Raw genomic sequence first — 21,797 nt, forward strand, 5'->3', positions numbered from 1 at the left:
GACCATCTGAGTGAGTGCATGTTATACATATTAGTCCTTTTTTTAGTATGTCTTCCTCATGGTTTAGTTTTCCTTGTGAGCCTGTGAGTCTTTTTGTGTCCATATATTATCTCCTGCGTTTGTCTTTCTATTAGCTTTTATACTTTCTCTTCCCCTTTACTTATTTTTTCTTTTCCTCACATTCCCCTCCAAATCAAAATGTAATTTAGAAGCATGTCATAGTGAATTATAATCTCAAGTAAAATTTCATATTTTCTTTTTTAATGGAACTATTAGTTCCTTCTTTTAAAATTGTAAAAGAATGAGAGTGTTCTCTCTGCGGGAAATATCTCAGTTATGTAACTTGTATACCTTTCTTGGTATGTCAATGATTATCAGTTTAAAGATTCCCTAGCATTACTTTTAAGAGTGAAATTGTTTCCATCTCCACCTTCCCTATTATGCAAGGTATTATGCCGAAAATTAGAGGATCAAATGCAAAACTTGCAAGTAAACATGGCAAAAGAAATACTAAAAACGTCTAATGAGATGACTTAGAGATACAACTTAGTAAACAAATAATTGATTATTAATGGAGAAGGTGAAATTTTTGACTCAAAAGATTCAGCACTCATGATTTTATTTACACCTGTGCTATGAGGATGAAACACTACAGTACTATGCAGGATAGGATTTGAAGTAAGAAAGACAATAAAAGATGTCATTAGATATGGATGGGCCTTAAAACCTGGAGAGGATTTGTGGAAAGGGTCTGCTCCTTGGAGAAAGTGTCCAGTGCAAAGGCAAACACACCCATCAACATAAGTGAGTCACAAAACATCACGTTGAGCAAAATTAGCCAGACTTAAAAAAAGAGTACATATTGGATGGTTCCATTTATATGATATTCTGTCTCTAATGATAGAAAGAAAAGTGATCATCAGTGGCGTAGGGCTGCAAGTGGGGGTGGCAGTGACTGGGAAGGGACATCAGGGAACCTTTTGGGGTGATGGTCTTAGCGGTTACACAGGCATACACATTGGCCAAAACTCAGAACTATACTCTTAAAATAGGTATACTTTATCCTATACTTTGTCCTATGTAAACTATACCTCAATAAAGTTGATTAAAAATAGAAAACAATGGGAAGTCCCCAGGGTGGGAAAGTACAGGCCTTTCACGGAGATCTGGATGTCATTCAGTTTCAACCACCTTTCCGGTTACGGCCTCTTGTGTTGTCGCAAGGATTAGACATCCCATTTTTAAAATATATCCCTTTTCTCAACCTCAGTTTTACACTAGTTAACCTGTTGTAACTAGAGATAGACACATCAATAGATAGACTGTCTAATCTGACTCCCACACCTGAGTAGGTAGTATATAGTGCAATGATTGAGAGTTTGGACTCTGGAATCAGACTAACTGGATTTAAATCCCAGTTGCTACCTAATAGCTTTATGACCTTGGTGAGTCACTTAATGTTCCTGTGCCTCACTTTCGTCATCTGAAATAATGGAGATAATGAAACATAAATGTATTAGGAAGATAACACTAGTTAATATGTATAAGGTGCTTAGGATACCTACTAAGTGTTTAGCAAGTATTTGTCTTGAGTGTTATCCTTTTGTAGGTGAGGAAAGTAAGACCCAGTGAGGCCAAGTGATTTGCCCAAAGTCACATGTCTAGCCAGTAAGAAAGGCAACGTCTGACCCAGGCAGTCTGTTTCCTCATGAGGCCAAGGTAACTGTTAAAAGAACCACGTGCCCAGTGGTCCCTCTGGGCATGTGCTTTCTAGGGGGCTGCCAGGTCAGCTGATGATTTCATAGTGAAGACATTGGTCCCTAGCCTTTCACCCTGGGTGTTCACCAGAGGAAACCGATTATCCTGAAACTCTGCTTCATACACAGACACAGAAAGAAAGTATAGTGTGCAAATAAATCAGAGTGGACACAACTGACTGAGTTAGAGTATTTGCCCATCTTGAACACTATTATATTTCCTATCCCTAAAACAGTGCCTGATTGGCCCATATTGGTTGCTCAATAAATACTTGTTGGATGAAAAAATAGTTAAAGGAAGAGAATGGGACAAAGTAAATACTGAGAGAAGACAGGGTTAAATGGATGACAGTAGGACAGGACGTGGATACAGGCATAGGTAAGGGAGAAGGTGAGTGGTCTCAGAGACTTTGGCAGAAAACTTTCATAAAATAAAACCGCAATAATTCTTTTTTTTTTAACCGCAATAATTCTGACTTCATAACTTTGGACCGAAATATGCTCCTTCCTTATCAGTGAGGTAAATGACTGGGAGAAAACACCATTTTGGTAAGGATTTTAAGAGTATAAACAGGATTATTGAGAAATGAAGATCCGGAAACCACTAAATTTTAAATTCCTGTTTTTTTTAAATTGGTATATGCTTTCTAAGAATCTTTATCAGGAATAGTGTATTAGCCTAATTTATACCAATGAATACGCCTAAAAGGAGAAAAGAAACTATTTTTTTTAAATCTGTTTTGGCTTTTTTTTTTTAATTTAAAAAAGAAAAAAACGAAAAACTGGTCCTTCGTGCAATTGAAAGTTCTTTTGTTTGTTTGCCTATTTGTTTTGTTGAGTCTGAATTAACTTACTATAGCTAATTGAATGATTCTGGGTTCTCTCTGTGTTAAAAGACTTCCAGTCTTTCATTTCAGCTGTTGGTTGCTTCCTTCATTTTCTGGCGTATTCCTGTCATCATTCTTATATGGAACAGTTGCCTTTTGGACTTACCCTTCTCTTCAGGAAACTCTCTGCTCTTACATTATTCAGCTCTGGCGATTCCAGCTTCCCTTTTCCTTAACAAAGTGGTGGAAGTTTTATAATCAGTTTTTTCCCATGTTTTGAATGTTTACTGAGAATTAAATGTATGCCCATAACTGAAAATATATGACATGCAAAATATAATATTTAGCTGCAGCTTTCTTAAAAGACCACAAAGGAACTATTTCCCCAGAAAAATCCAAGACTCCTCTTTTGCCTTTATGAAAAGAAAGTTAACATTTTATCCTATGAAAACTATAATTCTTCTGATATGTCTACCCTACCGCTCTTAAGTAAAACCTTTTAGGACATTTTAGGACAAATTCTAAGATGTCCCTGTTTGCTTCCTTGCCTGTTTGTTTGTATTAATCTAGAAAGTTTATTTTTCTTTTTAAAGCAGAACATAAGAACACAGATTACAGTTACACTTCAAAGGGAGAAACCGTTGGCCCCTTATCACATAGTATAGTTTTAAGTATTTTGCTTTTCAATGTATAGGTTTAAGTTCCAACCAATTATATGAAAGCGTTAATTTTTATGGTTCTCAGTGGTAAGTTTTTCAAAATGTGAATCACTTTATCTGAAAGTTCTTTTGTTTGTTTGCCTATTTGTTTTTGTTTGAGTATAGAACTTATTATAGATCTGTATATTTTCCGTCTGAATCAGCCTATTTCAGCCCAGTTGCTCTTGCTAGAACCTCCTTATAATGTTCTAGCCATAGTGAGAACAGACGTTCCTGTCTTGTTCCTGATCTTAGGAGGAAAATCTCTCACCACTAAGTATGACGTTACTGTAGTTTTTTATAGACACCCTTTATAGGGTTGAGGAAGTTTCCTTTTATTCCTAGATTGCTGAGCATTTTTATCTGGAATGGAGGTGGAATGTTATCAAATGCTTTTTCCATATCTATTGAGATGATCATATGGTTTCTGTTTTATAGTGCATTAATATAGTCAAACATTAAACTAACCTTACATTCCTGGAATAAACTCTACTTTGTTACAGTGTATTTTCTTTTTTGTAAATAGCCGGGTTTGATTGGAGGTTTAGTAGAACTGAGTGCCCTGACACTCACAGGCTGGACCATGTCTCTCTCTCTCTCCACTCCTCGGTGACCCCTGGCACCAGGCAGGTGTAGCATAAAAGATCAGCTGCCAAGTGCCCACTGCTTCCTCTTGACCCCTGTCAGGGGCACACAGAAAGCAGAGCCAGGAGCCTCATGATGCTGCAGTAGACCATAGCCGTTAAGAGCGCAGGCTTTGTACCACTTGCCAGCTGTGTGACTCTGGGAAAGTCACTTCCATTTTCTATGTCTCAGTCTCCCCATCAATAAAATGGGATAATAGTTCCATATATTGTGAGAATTAGATTATATGATGACTATAAAGTATTTAGCATTTTTCCTCAAAAGTAATAAAATGTCCAGTAAGCTTTAGTAATTATCATCATTACTTTTTTTGTACAACGGCTTTGTGACCCATAAAACCCTGTAAAAATAAAGGATTGGCCCAGACTATTACAACAGTCATGCCAGGACTCCACCCAGAGCCTCATTTCTTTCCTTCTTCCACTCTCCTATCTGTGAATTTTGGCAGCAAGACACCTCTGGAGAAGCAGTAGGATAGGGAAAGATGGTGCAGAGCCTAAGAGCAGGTAGAGCCCCCGCTCCTTCCCCAAAGCCCTTTCAAAAAATGTCAGGAATGGGCTCTGGCTTACCAACACTGCCCCTCCAGCTGATCGTACACCTGCAGCAGCCTTGAGTTGGCCTGTGGTGAGATGTCTCCTTTTTCCTTTCCTGACTTCAAGAAAGTGTTTCCTACCTAAGATACAATTTGAGTACCACGTAAAGCCCCTGGCTTACCAGGGCTGCCACTAACACATACCAAGTACCCTAGTGTAAATTACAAAAAGGTGCCGTTTCCCCAAGTCATGTTCCTTCCACTTTGTTAGAACAAGATAGTTTACTATCTTTGCACAAGCCTACATAACCATATGTGGCAGTCCTGTGGCTTCCACTCAGAATATTCATCTCTGTTCCTCTTTAGGTCCTGAAGCACCTACGTCACCTAAACTTTACCAACAATATGGGGGAACAAGTGACTTTTGATGAATGCGGTGACCTGGTGGGGAATTATTCCATCATCAACTGGCACCTGTCCCCAGAGGACGGCTCCATTGTGTTTAAGGAAGTTGGATATTACAACGTCTATGCCAAGAAAGGAGAAAGGCTCTTCATCAGTGAGGAGAAAATCCTGTGGAGTGGCTTCTCCAGGGAGGTACGTGCTGTCCATCAGAACACCAGATGCCTCTACCACAGGCAGGAAACTGTGCTGGGCTTTGGGGGGGCCATGGACTTCACCAGTGGACTTCCAGAATGATGAGTCCACGCCCCTCACTCTCCATTGCTAGGGCTCCCTGTGAAATCCAGGACTGTTTAGTGTATAGAGAATAGTGTATAGAGAATCCTCAGAATCTGAGCCCCATGGTTATTATGCTGAAACAATTTTATTCTTTACAAATATGACTCCCTGGCTAGTAGTAATTTCCTTGACTAAAACTTGCCACAACCAGAGCAAAATGTTAACAAAGATACACATCACACAAGGTAGGGCCTGGATAATTCACACAGAGATAGTTCCCTGTCATTCAAATAAGTCCAGGCTGACCTACAAATCAAAATGACAATTTATTTTTCTCTTATGGGAGACATGTGACAAGTAAGAGGAAGCTTGTGACTAGGACCTGCCTCCCTTTCACCCCCCCCCTGAATATCACTGCATCTAGAAACCTGATTAATAAGCCTGTCAACAGTGAATATGCACATAAGGAAAAAGCACATGACATGCCGAAATGATGACAATTCAATTCTATGGCAGTTGTGTCCCAGAATGCAATAGGCTGCTGAGGACCCAGGTCCTCTGCAGGAACAGCTCCCGGACAGGGTATCCTCTTTAACTCTCCAAAGAAGCCTGGATGAGACCTACTGCATTACACTGCATTTTCCTTTCTAGTATCACCTTTGAGCATCTTGGACCATTTTTTATAACAGGACCAAAGATTCAACTTCATCATTTTACCAAACACTCCTTAGGTTGGTGGGTTTCTGATCAGATGCTGCAATTTTATTGTTTCCCAATATCTGGGATAATTACTCATGTGAAGGTCTCCTGTAGGGCGTGAATCTTATCCACAGTATGTGAGTCACTGATAGCTTCTACCTCAAAGGGTGGATTCTCAATGATGAATACCTTTGAGCATCTTGTTATGACATTTTCCCAGCAGAGATTTAGGGGTTCTGGAGGTTATACTCCTCTGTCCATTAATTAGACCCTTGTCTAAATTATCACAAGTTTCAACTAACTGGAATCTGAATTGTTCAGCTGTGCTATTGCTGATTCTCTGCTGCTGAATCATCCAGATTATCTTTTATGTCCATTAATGCACAGTTGACTGTCTCTAATTGGTGTATGTCTCATCTCCCCTCCTGCACGGAAACTATTTCCTATACAGTTCTCTAGAACCCTAATGTTCTCTACCAGTCTGTGCGCACCATGGGCTTAAATGCTGATAAATGAATAACACAGGGAATCCTCATGAATTCAGTCATTTGTGTTCTTGGGATAGTTGACAGAGTTATAAATTAAATCCAACTTTTCCATAGACATGTTACCTCAAACCTAGCACACATAGGGGTGCAACAAATATTAGAGTCTAGTTCACTCTTTTTTTTTCTGTGCTTTTTGTAAAAATGACCACAAATATGCCATCTATATTTAACTATAAATTACGTATTAATAACTTCCCTACATAGCTCACAAAGTTGTTATTGAGATCAAGCATGTGAAAGCATACTATAAACTGAATTATAGTACATAAATGCAAACTGTTATGAATATAGCATTATAATATGTTAATCAATGTCTCAATTTACTTTCTGATGAAACACTTTAGAGCTAGACGGGCCGTCAAATATCCTTGTATCCAATTTGAAGTTGACGACACCAAGGTTTAGAGAGAAAAAAGTGACTTCCCAGACCAGACAGACGGTCAGTGTAACAGCTGAGATTAGGATCCAAGTGGTCTGACTCTGATTCCAGGGCTCCATCCTCTACACTATACTCTCAATAATTATTCCCATGTTTTATTGCAACAAACCAGAAGGAAAAGCAACATCTTCAATGGGGGCTTGGAATTCAGATGGGCTTTCTTGGCCAGAATTGGATAGGCATCTTTGATGAAGCTGGTGGAGAAACTTGCAGACACTTGCTGACTTTTTGAAAAAACAGATCCTTCTCGGGGCTGCCTCAGAAGCAATTCCACCCACTCTTTTGGTGGTGGACTTTCTCTGTAGCTGAGAGATGCAGAAGATGCAGTAAGAGGACTCAGAGGTTGGCATTCTTCTAATCCTTGACTACTATAAAGCAGGGTTTGGTACAGTGAAAAGTGCAGACTTTGGAAGACTGAGCTGGGTGTGTATCTGAGCTCTCTAATGGATATGGCCTTGAGCCTGTTCTTTAACCACTATGAAGAAGATATAAAGAGGCAGGGCAGAGACTGTTAGAGGCCCAAATATTTGTTCTCCCCTTTGTGTTTAATAATCGAACTCAAGTTCAGCAGGACAAATGACAACCCAGAAATAAATATGTTGTCCAGCCTCCCTTTCAGCTAAGTGTGGCCACATGACTACATCTTGGAGAATGGGATGCAAGTGGCAGTGTTGTGTGATGGAGTCTGGGAATCTTTTTTTTTTAATTAAAGTTTATTGAGGTGACAATGGTTAGTGAAATTACATAGGTTTCAAGTGTACAATTCTGTATTACATCGTCTATAAATCCCATTGTGTGTTCACCCCCCCAGAGTCAGTTCTCCTTCCATCACCATATATTTGATCCCCCTTACCCTCATCTCCCTCCCCCCACTCCCCTTACCCTGTGGTCACCACTAAACTATTGTCTGTGTCTATGAGTTTTTGTTTCTTTATTGTTTGTCTTGTTCCTTTGTTGCTCTCAGTTTTACATCCCACATATCAGTGAAACCGTATGGTTCTTGATTTTTTCTGACTTATTTCGCTCAGCATAATAATCTCAAGATCCATCCATGTTGTCAAAAATGGCAGCATTTCATCTTTTCTTACGGCAGAAAGTATTCAATTTGTATGGATGATTGGATAAAGAAGATGTGGTATGCAGAAGGGAATCTTCTTTTAAGAAAGTGTTTGCAAGTATCCTTTGCTCTCTTCTTTATCCCTTCCTTCATCTTGCTTCCTGGAAAACATATGCTACCATCAAGGACTATGACGGCACGACCAATGAGGTAGAAGAATCTAGGTCTCCAGGACTGTGGAGTGCCATATCAGTTCAGACTACTTCCCCAGACACAAATATGAAAGAGAAACTGATTTCAGTGTTATTTAAGCCATTGTTATTTTGAGATGTTTTTTGTTGATTTTTTTTGTTGTGTTTTATTTTACCACTCACAGCCTAACAGAAGCCAAGAGGAAATCTACTAAACTCATTTTATGAGGCTAATACAATTTTGACACCAAAAACAGACAAGGACAGGATAAAAAAAAAAGACAATTATAGGCCTATCTTATTTATAAATACAAATGCTCAAATCCTAAATAAAATATCAGCAAACCTAGACCAGCAATGAAAGAATATATAACACATCATGAACCAGTAGAGTTTGCAGTGAATTTACAGGAATGTGATGCCAGCCCAACATTACAAAGTTCATAAATGTAGTTTATCATATTAACAAAATAAAAGAAAAATATTCTACTACAATCTCAATAGATGCAGAAAAAGCATTTGGTAACATCCAGTGCCTTTGCAGATTAAAAACCAAAGCTCTCTAAATCTAGGAATAGAAGGGAATCTAACCTTACCTCACCTTGATAAAGGATACAACAACCATCATTCTTTCATAAGAAAAATTTAGAAGCATTCCTATTGTGGGTTTGGGAAACAGGGCCCATATATTTCATTAAATGATCAAATGGGTTGGTAACTCACGAAGGATTAGGAGAAAGTCTCCAATGGTGCCTTGTTACCCTAGTTGAACATGCTAATACGTACTGAGTGTAACTATTTCCTTTGCTTTCCTTTCCTTTCTTTCCCAGGGTGCTGAGAGTCTTAGCCATAATCAGGTCCAATACTGTCATTTCTATTCTTCTTTCATTAGAAGATAATACCAATCATCTTCTGTTCAAGTTTTAAAAACTCTTTGTCAAGCCAGTTACTTCTTTTCTGCTAGGAGCAATGATAATTATGTTATTGCTTTCTATGTGTTTCACTTTGTAAGATGTCTCCAATGCAAGCTGGTAGGTGGAGGGAGGGGAAGAGTCTTATTAAAGAGACATTTTGCAAAATAGTATGAGCCCTACTATGTACCAAGCATTATTTAATTCTTTGGGTAACAAGGTTGAGTAATATTTTCTCCCTATCCTCAAGAAATACATACATTTGTAAGATAGACTTTATTCTTATGGTATATTATCTTACACATAGAGTGCAAGATAATAAATACTTAATAAGTTTCTAGAGTAAGTACTCAGTTGCCTAGCATGATCAGAGAATGAGATAGATGCAGGGTTTCTGAAATAGTGAAGCAATGATAAATTGGACAAAACTGTCAAAAATTTCCAGTTAAGGACCTGGAAATCAACCAAACGCATACAACAAAAGGTGAAATGATTTTAAGACTAATGAAACTTAGATAAGAACAGTGGCAATCTGTGGCATTTTAGGCTGGGGCTGCTCTCCAATTATTTCTAGTAATTTGGTTGTTGATTCTTTTGGGTTTTCTATGTGGATAATCACATCATCGGCAAATAATAACATTCTGTAGTCCTTTCCAATATTTATGCTCTTATTTTTCTTGTCTTATTTCACTCACTAGCTAGGAACTCCAGTGCAATGTTTAATAATAGTGGTGATAATTGTTTTAGAAAAAATGCTTTCAATATGGTTTCAGATAGAATGATGTTTACTCTAAGGATTTTTTGTAACCTTTTTTCAACTTAAAGATAATGCTTCCTACTCTTTTTCGTTGTTTTTATCACTAATTTTTGCTGAATTCCATCAAATACTTTTTCTTCACCTATTAATGATCATATTTTTCTGTGTTAAATTATTACTACAGTGAATGGCACTTACAGATTTTCTAACATTAAACTTGTTTGCATTCTGGCATAAACCTAACATGATCATAGTGTATTTTCTTTTTTATGTACTTTTGAGTTTGTTTATTGTTTTAGTATTTGTCATCTGTTTTCAAGTAGTGGAAAATAGTTGTACTCTTCCCAAATTGTTCCATATTTTTTATAGTTTGTATGCACCTCCAGGACTTCTGTATATTTTTGCTTCCAATAACCAGAACTCGCTGCTCTTTCTCAGAAGACTGCCTGCAGGCTAATGGAAACTACTTTGCCCACAGGCTAAGTAAGAAAGGCAGAAGAGCCTAGGATTTACATTTTCCTGAGATGAACCTTAACCAATGAATGGTGTGGAACTATAGATGCCCCAGCTCGTCCTCAAGGCCAGGACAGCTCTGATGCATAACTTACAGTCCAGAGTTCCCTTGGGGTATCAGGCAGAAGCTCCCTTCTGAGGCACTTTGCTCAAGTTCACACCCATGCTTCTCCCACTCCCTTCTATGTCCTACTTCCTCTATTCTCTTCCTGTTTCCATTGGGAGAACTTTCTTTATAAATCACTTGGACACAAATCCCTGACTCAGGTCTGCTTCTGAAGTCAACTTAATAGGAGAAATGGGCCTCCAATTTCTTTTTTTTCTTTTTCATATTGTTCTTGTCTGGTTTTAGAATCAGAGCCTTACAAGAATGAGTTGGAGGGAGTTCCTTTATTTTATTTTCCTGTTTTTAATTGTATAACCCTAGATTGATATGGTCCCTAAACATTTAGTGTTACTTGCCTGGGATGAACCCAGGATGATGGTCCTCTCAGGTATGAGTATGTGGTAGAAGTGGAAATAAGGAGCAGAGGGAAGCATATAGTTAGACATGGATTGTTGTCCCAGTCTTAGCATTCGTTCTGGGTGGCAGTCGTTAAACATGACTAACTCAAAGTGATTTAAACATACCAAGGATTATGATTCATCAAATTCTACACACCTGAAGTCCTATTAAGGAAATAAACTAAAGTCTATGTTACCTAAAATTAATGTAGCTACTGCAGTTTTCTTGTGGTTAGGAATCCCTGATTCATCTTTCTGACCCACTTACTTTCAACCATTCTATGCCTGTTCTGCCTGCCTCACTAAGGATCTCAGAATGTAAAGCCTAAAATAAAATTGCAAGAATTGCAATTCACTGCAAAGTTCAGAGTCTTATTTTCAAACAAATTTTCTCTTACCTCTGCATCTCCCCTTGTGACTATATAGCTGTGTGTAGGTCCGTCCCTGTATTTTTCAGTTTATCTCAAACTTTTACGTCTGTAGAGAATAAACAGATGTCTCATTCTGGGAGCTCGAGAAAATGGAAGGGAAATTATTTAAGGAGGGTTTTGGTCGTGATATAGACTGCCAACAATTAGTCTTCCTAGTATCCCATAGAGAGTGTGTGTGTGTGTGTGTGTGTGTGTGTGTGTGTGTGTGTGTGTGTGTTTTCACTTCTCCATACGCATCTCTCCCTTTCATAGCTAATAGGAGTTAGGGCCTCTGGACTTTCCTCTGTCTGAAATGGGCCTGGAGGCTGCTGCAGTGGTCCTTGTAACCAACTCCTCTCTTTTGCACAAGTCAAAAAAGCTGTACTGCAGCCCCTCACTTTTGTGCTCTCCATCCTCCAGGTGCCTTTCTCCAACTGCAGCCGAGACTGCCTGGCAGGAACCAGGAAAGGAATCATTGAGGGGGAGCCCACCTGCTGCTTTGAGTGTGTGGAGTGTCCTGATGGGGAGTACAGCGATGAGACCGGTAAAGGAACAGTCCCTTGTGGACACTGTGAAGGGCTTGGTCCACTTTGGGGCCCAGGGGTCAGCAAAGTCCCTGGAAGGGCGGGGCTGAGATGGTGCTTAGCACAGTTTCTCATTTAACAAGGTATGTCTGAGAATCAGTGCTGGGCTAGGCACTGAGGGGGATAGAAAAGGAATGTCAGGTGTCTTGCAATACCATAAGAGCTTACCAACACTCCTGTGACACATCTTTCTTTTACTTTGATACTACTTTCCAATATTTGTTCCTTTTCTTATAGTTCAGTGGCCCTGAACAGACAAAGTTCTGCTTGTTCCAGACTTGAGAGTTAATAGGCTATGGTAGATTGCCTGCTGGGTGCCTGGCACTGTATTTACTATCTTACTCATGTTTTTCCTGTGCCTCAGTTTCTTCATCTCTATAGTGGGAATTAAATAAGTTAATATTGATAAAGCACATGGTAAATTCTAGATAAATGTCTGTTGAATAAAAACCTTGATTGGCATATTGGAAGCACTCTATACATATTAACTATAATTGTTATTAGCTCATTTCATTCTTCCCACACCCCCAATAATGGGGTTATTATTGCTTCCAGCTCATCAATGAGAAAACTAAGGCTCAAAGAGGTTAAGGAGCCTGACCAAAGTCAGACAGCTAGTAAATGGCAGGGCCAGGATTCCAATCCAGATCTCTGACTGCAAAGCCCATGTTTCTTTAACTTTCCAAATTGCACATTGCCAGGGACATAGCAGGCACTTAATAAATGTTCATTGATTGAACTAGTCTGCAGTTTCCCTCACTGGAAAGCCATGGACGTGAAGCGAGTAAGGCTTGTGCATGGGATACTCTGCCTTGATCTAAGAGGAAGTTTGCTCTGGCATGTCTACAAAGCCCATCCATATATCCAAAAGGAGTCAGGCGAAGCTGACTTTCACTGCGTGAAAAGTTAGCGGACTATGTCAGACCCCTGGGCAGTCACCTGTCCAGCAAAATTGATCATTCTCAGCTACAAACCAACAGCAGGTAGTGTTAAAGGAAACATGTACCCCCCCACAAACCACGAAGAAAGGGAAAAAATAATAGAATCATCAAAGGTACATAAAATTAAGTATATGATTCAACATAAGTCAGGATTTAATATATTATTCGATCATGTAAAAATCACAATTTTTTCATCAATAAAGAAAATGTAAAGTGACCACATCCAATAACCTGTGTGTACCCTTGGCACGACATTCACATTCACACGTTTTAGTCTATGCCACACAGTCACTAACTCTTCACTGGGACATTTTACAGATGCAAGTGCCTGTGACAAGTGCCCGGATGACTTCTGGTCCAATGAGAACCACACTTCCTGCATCGCCAAGGAAATTGAGTTTCTGTCGTGGACAGAGCCCTTTGGGATTGCACTCACCCTCTTTGCTGTGCTGGGCATTTTCCTGACCGCCTTCGTGCTGGGGGTCTTCATCAAGTTCTGCAACACACCCATCGTCAAGGCCACCAACCGAGAACTCTCCTACCTCCTCCTCTTCTCCCTGCTCTGCTGTTTCTCCAGCTCCTTGTTCTTCATCGGCGAGCCCCAGGACTGGACCTGCCGCCTGCGCCAGCCGGCCTTTGGCATCAGCTTCGTGCTTTGCATCTCCTGCATCCTGGTGAAAACCAACCGCGTCCTCCTGGTGTTTGAGGCCAAGATCCCCACCAGCTTCCACCGCAAGTGGTGGGGGCTCAACCTGCAGTTCCTGCTGGTCTTTCTCTGCACCTTCATGCAGATCGTCATCTGCGCCATCTGGCTCTACACCGCGCCCCCCTCCAGCTACCGCAACCACGAGCTGGAGGACGAGATCATCTTCATCACGTGCCACGAGGGGTCGCTCATGGCCCTGGGCTTCCTGATTGGCTACACCTGCCTGCTGGCTGCCATCTGCTTCTTCTTCGCCTTCAAGTCCCGAAAGCTCCCGGAGAACTTCAACGAAGCCAAGTTCATCACCTTCAGCATGCTCATCTTCTTCATCGTCTGGATCTCCTTCATTCCGGCCTACGCCAGCACCTACGGCAAGTTCGTCTCCGCCGTGGAGGTGATCGCCATCCTGGCAGCCAGCTTCGGTTTGCTGGCCTGCATCTTCTTCAACAAGGTGTACATCATCCTCTTCAAGCCGTCCCGGAACACCATCGAGGAGGTGCGCTGCAGCACCGCGGCTCACGCTTTCAAGGTGGCCGCGCGGGCCACGCTGCGCCGCAGCAACGTCTCCCGCAAGCGGTCCAACAGCCTCGGGGGCTCCACGGGCTCCACGCCGCCCTCCTCCATCAGCAGCAAGAGCAACAGCGAAGACCCCTTCCCGCAGCCTGAGAGGCAGAAGCCGCCGCAGCAGCAGCCACTGGCCCTGAGCCAGCAGCAGCCGCAGCCGCAGCCGCCCTTGACCCCGCAGCAGCAGCAGCCCAGATGCAAGCAGAAGGTCATCTTCGGCAGTGGCACGGTCACCTTCTCGCTGAGCTTTGACGAGCCTCAGAAGAGTGCCACGGCTCACAGGAATGCCACGCACCAGAACTCCCTGGAGGCCCAGAAAAACAGCGATGCCCTGACCAGACACCAGGCGTTACTCCCGCTGCAGTGCGGGGAGCCGGACTCGGAACTGAGCCCCCAGGAGTCGGGCTTGCAAGGGCCTGCGGGTGGGGACCGCCCGCCAGAGAGGGAGGACCCTGAAGAGAGGTCCCCAGCACTTGTAGTGTCCAATTCACGGAGCTTCGTCATCAGCGGTGGAGGCAGCACTGTCACAGAAAACATACTGCATTCATAAAATGGAAGAAGGCCCGTCCAGGGCGATCCAGAGAGGTTTCCTGGGATCACATGCTCGGACAGGCCCCGGAGCAGTCGGGACTGCTCCCGACTCCTTTTCTCTGAGGAAGGAGGAATAATAGACATGACAAATCCCTCGAACTTAGTTGCACTGTTTCAAAGGATGGTGAATTTGACTGATGTTCCCTTTAAAATTCAAAAAAAGAGCCATGTACTTCTGTGGTTGGATTTGTCAGAGCGTTGAGATCGCCAGAGTCGGATTTGCCGTTCACGTCCCTTCCTCTGTTCTGTCTCCACCAACAGCTCAGAGATGGAACCAGGCTTTACGCAACCCACCTACCCCCTCTTTTTTTTTTCTTTTTTCATATTGAAATGCCTACCCTGAACATTGCAGACAGCCTGGCCCAGAGAAAAAGTGTGGAGAGAGACAGGACATCAGCTTGGCCACCCCTAGAGTTAAGAGTCTGGAAGACAGCATGTCACCAGTGCAGCCCAGCGCCTGGACAAGGGGAAGACCTTCCAATATTCAGGACAGTAGGGTGAATGTGTCCCTTCCTGTGTATGAAAACCGTAAGATAGTGGGTCTCCTTGCTGCTGTTATCACGGGACATCTAGAAGGTTCACATCCCTCCTATACTAATACATCTGGTTTTGTCCAGAGTGTGATAGTGACACTGTGTTTAGATTCCAGGATGACAAGAATCACCTCACATCGTTGGGAAGGGACTGCATGACTCCCGTGAGCTGTATCTGTAATTAATGTTGCTATATGTAGCTTTCTCCTTAAGAAAATGCTTCTGTTGTAATAGTCCGTGAATGATATAAATTGAAAAAAAGTCACAGTCTGGTTTGTATAAGGCAGTATTATTGAGCTCCATTTTCCTCACCCCTACCCCATGAGCTAAGCCCTATGTGAACCCTTTCAGTACCCCAGCGGTCCAGAAGCTCCCCTATCCCTGCCTAATGGCTTCTTGAAGCCAAAGTCACACCTGCCTTTCTAGAGAATAAGCTCCCAGTCATCAATTACTGGGGTAAGAAAGTGTGGTTCCAAGAAAGCTCGCATGGGGCATTAGCCTGACACTCTACCCCCCAAATGCCATATCATGTTCCACACCCCCATAGCGGAAGTCTGCCCGTGGATAAAGGGGTTGAATGACATACTGCTGAGTATTAAGGCTCTGGAGCCAGAGAGACCTGGGTTCAAGCCCTGGGTTGGTCACTTACAAGTTGGGTGAACATAGACAAGGAACCTTAATCTTGCTAAGCCCCAAATTCTTTGTCTCTCAAATGGGATAATAATCATCCTTTTCCCTCAGAGCTCTTATGTGGATTAAATGAGATAATGTATGTAAAGTACTTTAGCATGGTGCCTAGCACACAGTAAGCACTCAATAAATATTAGTTAATATTATTACTGATATTGTAATTATTTTTTCACGTATTTAAAATACAAAACAAAGCTTATTTATTTATCACTCAGATTTGAATGACAAGTCCCCTGATCACAGTAATTTTCTTCATAATAACCCAGGAACTCTGGGGCCCAGTTCAAGGGGTCAGTCCTAGTTACATTGCTCATGGCGAAGAAGCTAGAAGGTCAGTCAGTCCCCCAGAGGGCCCCATGCTCTGCCTCTCTAGTGCCAGCACCCAGATGTCCAACACCAAGGGAAGACTGTCCCAGTGTAGAAGTAGTTGCTCAGATCACTCTAAATGCTGCTCTTAAGCCAAGACCAAATAAAGCAATTATATCTGTGTGAAGCCTCAAAGTTTATAGCTCCTGATAACTTCTTCCTCTGACCTCTTTCTCCCAAAGGGCTGCCTTCCCATGATTTTTAAAGTCACCTGTTGTTATGATAGTTGTTAATTTGGATGAAAAGGCAGTAGAGGGCGCCACGTGGGAGCACAATCGTGAGACACAGAGAAGGTCTCACACAGGAAGCCCCAGCCTGCGGCTCCCAGCCTGGTCCCACTTCTGAGCAAGGAACAGAGCTGAATGAAGATTTACATTTAACATTTTACTTGGTCTTAAAACAAAAGCTGAATGTTTGCTGGCTTGGTTTTATGTGTCACAATAGCTACGTGGACATAGCTATTAGCTATGCAAAATGTCACACATCGTTCCTGAGAGTGACCTCACTGTGCAGCCCACCCACATAGCTGACCTGGTGAAGGGAGCTCATCACGGAAAACACCCACCATTTACACTGAGCTTCACTTCACCAAGTGCTTGTAAACAAAGCTGTTTCTCCCAATATTCATGTCAGAAAGGGAGATTCGACATCACTGTCCTCATTTATATGTAGCAGACAACTCTCAGGAGACAATCAGGGTGTGAAATATGAACTCACATTATTTTTCTGAAGAAATTTAGTTTCTATCTCAAATTCCCATTTAACCTAGTTTGTCACCTAATGATAGAAACTTCATCTTAGTCAAATTGGAATTTTCTCAGTAACTTCAGAGTTTTCTCAATCAGGTTAAATTTCGGGGGCTCAGTTCAGAGATTTCTTTTTAGTGTACAGAGGGTGGGGCTCCTCAGACATCAGCAGCTGCTATTGACATCTCTGAGAAAATTCTTATCTGGCCCCCAGTAATTGACATGCTTCCCCGCTAGCATCCTCTGTGGCATGGCATACCCATATTGTCCCCAGTCATGGGATCCATAGTGATTTCCTTGGCTTCATCACTTTGTTCCAACCACGAGGCCTCTCCCAGGCCTGCCAGCTCTCCCATGAGAAGAGGGCATTGGGGCCTGGAAACTTCCAGACAGCTCTCAGGCCCCTCCCTCCTGGTAACCTACACTGCTATATCTGCTTGACTGCTGCCTCCCATGACAGTACGTAGAATCCATGGAAGCTAACAAGCTTCCAAGTCACCAGAGGACACACAGAGCACATATGTCTAAACCTGTATAGGCATTTGTGGAAGGCTGAATAAAGATGCCCATGTCCTAGTCTGCAGAACCTATGATGATGTTACATTACATGGCAATGGTGAATTAAGGCTGCAGATGGAATTAAGGTTGCTAATCAGCTGACCTTGAGATAGAGAGATTATTCTGAATTATCCAGGTGCCCAGTGTAATCACAAGGCTCCTTAAAAGTGGAAGAGGGTAGCAGAAGAATCAGTGTCAGTGTGATCTGATGTGAGAAAGACCCCACCAGCCATTGTTGCCTTTGAATATGGAAGGGGACAAGAAATACAGGAAGCTTTTAGAAGCTGGAAAATGCAAGAAAACCAATCCTCCCCAGAGCTTCTAGAAGGAATCAGCCCTGTTAACACCTTGACTTTAGCCCAGTGAGACTCTTTTTTTGGACTTCTGACCTCCAGAACTATAAGACTGTCATGCAGGGCAGGCTGCGGGATCTCAGTTCCCACTCCCCACATAAGAACTCAGGACATGGTGAGGCCAAAAAGGAACCCCCACGGAGCCATAGGTAGGGGAGTCATACCACTACAGTATCACTGAAGGCTGGATTTACACGACGTTCGACCTGCTGTCCGCTTTTCTGCCAACCGACCGACTCCCCTTGCTAACTGCAATCCACTGTGCTAACTGCAATCTGCTCTTGCTAGCTCAACCACTATCTTCTTGCTAGCCCCCATTTTCTGCTAGCATAGCCACAGCAGTTATATTAGTGGCCAGTGGCTTACTGGTTACAGCCGACGGCCAACTAGCCACAGCTGATGGCCATCCAATCACAGTTGATGGACATTTACTACTGGAGTGAGCCCCTTTCCACGTGAGGGCAAGAGCCTGGAAAATGCACTCCTGGCTCTGTGCCCACAAAGATAATAAATTCATATTGTCTTAAGCCACTAAGTGCATGGTAATCTGTTAGAGGAGCAACAGGAAACAAACACAACATTTTTATTGTCATCTCCTTTCCTAAGCATGACCAGCTCAGGGAATAGGCCAGGGCCTTCCTCAGACATCCACACCTGCTCTCACTCTAGCGCTCTCCCCACCTACTTCTCCCAGAAGAAAGTTCTGACCAATATTCTCCCAATCTGTTTGGGGAAGTATAAAACTTGCATTCTGAATCTTTCTGGGTTTTGGTTTTAGATAATTCACAGCCGTTTTCTCTCAATCTATTATCTGTTAGTTGCAGAAATCTGAAAAACAGTAGCTTCAATGAACTAGGATTTTTCTCTTGTACAAAATAAGTCACAAGTTTTTTTCTTTAGATTTTCTGGAAAGATTCTATAGAGTCCTCTGGCAATGAGACACTGTTTTATTTTGAAAATAAAAATAAATTATATAGTTATGAAGGATTTTCACTCAAATGAAAAAATTTCCTAGAAGATTTGTAAAATTTACGTTGGAAGTTTAGAGGTAACAATCAGCATATAACATTGTCACCCTGAAAGTCCCTATGGTCACTGAGAGCTGCCTAATTGCATTAGTTTCAATTTTGAGGAAATTAGGGCTGCCCTACCTCTGTCTCTAAAAGTTGTGTTTCAGGGCAATGTTATTTCTCCTTTTAACCTGGCTGAAGTTATGTAAGCTATGGGCTCGTTCTGCATGGAGCCAGAGTTTCCTTCTGCTCAACTGTACTTGAACTCATTAGTGCTAGAAGAGCAACACGACATCAATGGGGTTGCTGGTTAATCCTGGAGGAGGTGGCCTACATTGTTCTGAGCCTGGCTGGCCTTTTAGGAGTCCGCTGGATACAAAGTCATCTCCCAAAGGTGGGTGGAATGGGGGCAGGTGGAAGGAAGTTGTTGTAGTGAGATCATTGGTCTTCAGGAGACCCTGGATTTCCTGTCCTGGATCATGAAAGAATACTACGGGTGGGATGAGAACTTTGCTGTTTGCAAGGAGTGGGATAGGGGTCAGGGATACTATAGGCACAGGGTAGGACCAGTCATGAGAACCAAGTTTGTATTTCAAGGATAATGAAATGAGTTTTAGCCTTGAGGGGAACTGCTCAGCAGTGATATGAGAAGTGGAGAACTACTAGAAGAAGGACAAACAGAGGCAGGAAACTGGGCAGAAACAACTTGAAGATACATCTGGGCTCTGGAGGGACAACTGTGACCCAGGCATCAAGTGGGAATAGAGGGACCATCTCCTCTGCTGGAATGACCACCGCATTTTTGCCCTCCCCTGAATCCTGTACAAGGGAGTTTGGAGGAGAGGTAGGAGTACCTGTTAAGAGCTGGATTGGGGGAAGCAGGGAGCAATCATCAGCCACCTCCCTCTGAAATTTGGACACTAGCTACCTGGATAACTAGCTAGAGCAAGAGGCTAGAACCAATAAAAGCAATTAACTCTAGGACTGAGTTCCGAGCACATGGAGGGCAAATGCTTGCAAGTATAGTGACAATAAATATGCGATCAAAGCCTGAGAAAACCTCAGAATCAGTACAGGGTTTGATCCCTGACAAAAGCATCAGGAAGAATGTGGTTGTTCTCCTTCACATGAACCCACAGATGTGGTTATTGCTCAAAATCTCCCAATTTTCTTTAAATGTTTTGTTTCTATCTGACTTCTGAAAGCATTCAAATTATAAATAAAAATGTCTGCTTGGTAGTAGACTAATCATTTCTGCTTCTTTAGAATTGTCTGTACTTCCCAAATTTTGTACATTAAGCACTAAATTATATCATAAAATAAAGAATTTAAAATAATAACCATGTAATGAAGTTTTAAGATAAGCACATCATCTTGCGTAAGAATTACCCTGTTAGGTCAGTTGCCATTCCTATAAAGTTTTGCTAGCGCTATAATTGGTCCCAGAACTTTTATGGAATGATTTTTCATTTGTTTTATTTTTTTCATCAACAGGCTGGGTATATGAAATAGTGGAAAACCAGAAATAGAATTCTAAGCAGTAATACAGATAAACTATATGTTCTTGGATAAGGTACTCAATCTTTCTTTGTCTTAGTTTCTTGTATAAAGAAGATATAATATTACCTGCCATAATTACCAACTATGGTTATTTGCCAAATAAAATCATTGATATAAAAGGGTCATCTTCAGGAGCATAGGAAAACTATAGAAAATCATTAAAACCACAGGTAACTGAAGTTTAGAGGGTTTGCTTTTCGATACTCAAGAAGCAGCAAAGAGTTTAATGATTTCTTCTACCAAGATTCTTAGTTGGAGACAGTAGAATCCACTCTAGTGTAAGCAGAAAGGGGTTTGTTACAGGGTATTAGGATGCTTCTAAACTTCTAATGATCCAAGCTTGGATGCTAGACAGTCAGGAACAATGCAGCCAGGAGAAATACCTAGTCTCTCCAGGGGGTCGTCCTGGTAGAAAGCTCACTACCTCTCCTGCCTTCCGCTTAGCATCCATGACACAGCGAACGAGACTCTAGAACCTTTATTGCAGCCTGAGGAACCAAAATTCTCTGCCACTGTGCTTGGTCCCTTTTACATCAACTTGCCAAGTCTTTCATTGGCCATGTGCAGAACCCTAACTGCAAGGGAGTCTGGAAATATAGCTTTGCTGTCCAGCCTCCATCGTACAGGAGCAATGAGTGAGGTAATCTGCAGTACCCACCACTTATAAACAAAGCATTTTTAAGATTAAACACAAAATGAAAAACACTCCTGAGGAAAAACTAAGCACAATATGATTTCCTTTTATCAACAGCTGTAGTAGATCAGAAAAATACTGTGCTTAAAACAGAGTCACAACTGGCATTTTTCCATGAGAGAGAGCTTGCTGGCAGATAAAAGAGAATATGCAGAAACAAGCATTTCAGGGGATGGGACTGGAGGGGATGGGAGAATGGAAATCAGTATGTTTGATTATAAGCCCATTAGTACTATTTGACTTTTTAAATGATATGCATAGACGTGTGTGTGTAGTCTGGAGAAAAATACATAATCATTTAATAGTAATTACGTCTGGGTGTTAGGATATGAGTGATTTTTCTTCTTTTTAATATTTATTGGGTTTTTTTCCCTTAATTTCTTTCCATGAGCGTGACTTATAGTAAATCAAGAAAAATCTATTTCTTGGATTATCAAGTGTGATGATATTATGGTCTTATTTTTTGTTTGTTTTTACTCTTTATTTAGAAATAATTTCAAACTTACAATAAATTTGCAAAAAATAAGTAGCACAAAAAAAATCCTTGTAGGGCCGGTCTGGATGGCTCAGTTGGCTGGAGCACAGGCTCTCAACCACAAGGTTGCCGGTTCGATTCCCCCCGGAGAGGGTGGGCTGCGCCCCCTGCAACTAGCAATGGCAACTGGACCTGGAGCGGAGCTGTGCCCTCCACAACTAAGATTGAAAGGCCAATTTGACTTGGAAAAAAAAGTCCTG

The 21,797-nt window shown here is 41.8% G+C and overlaps 1 protein-coding gene across 2 annotated transcripts in view; it reads left to right on the forward strand.

Moving 5' to 3' along the window:
- Positions 1–16,273, forward strand: part of CASR (calcium sensing receptor) — a 72,754-nt gene extending 56,481 nt beyond the window's left edge. For both annotated transcript variants that reach the window (XM_081025163.1, XM_081025164.1), the window contains exons 5-7: positions 4,826–5,056; positions 11,590–11,713; positions 13,013–16,273. In XM_081025163.1, coding sequence (XP_080881289.1) covers positions 4,826–5,056; positions 11,590–11,713; positions 13,013–14,511 — 1,854 coding nt within the window. In that variant the 3' untranslated portion in view covers positions 14,512–16,273. The remainder of the gene's footprint in view (positions 1–4,825; positions 5,057–11,589; positions 11,714–13,012) is intronic.
- The last annotated feature ends 5,524 nt before the right edge of the window (positions 16,274–21,797 follow it).

This window comes from Rhinolophus hipposideros (assembly GCF_964194185.1).
Source record: "Rhinolophus hipposideros genome assembly, chromosome: 2".
NCBI lineage: Eukaryota > Metazoa > Chordata > Mammalia > Chiroptera > Rhinolophidae > Rhinolophus > Rhinolophus hipposideros.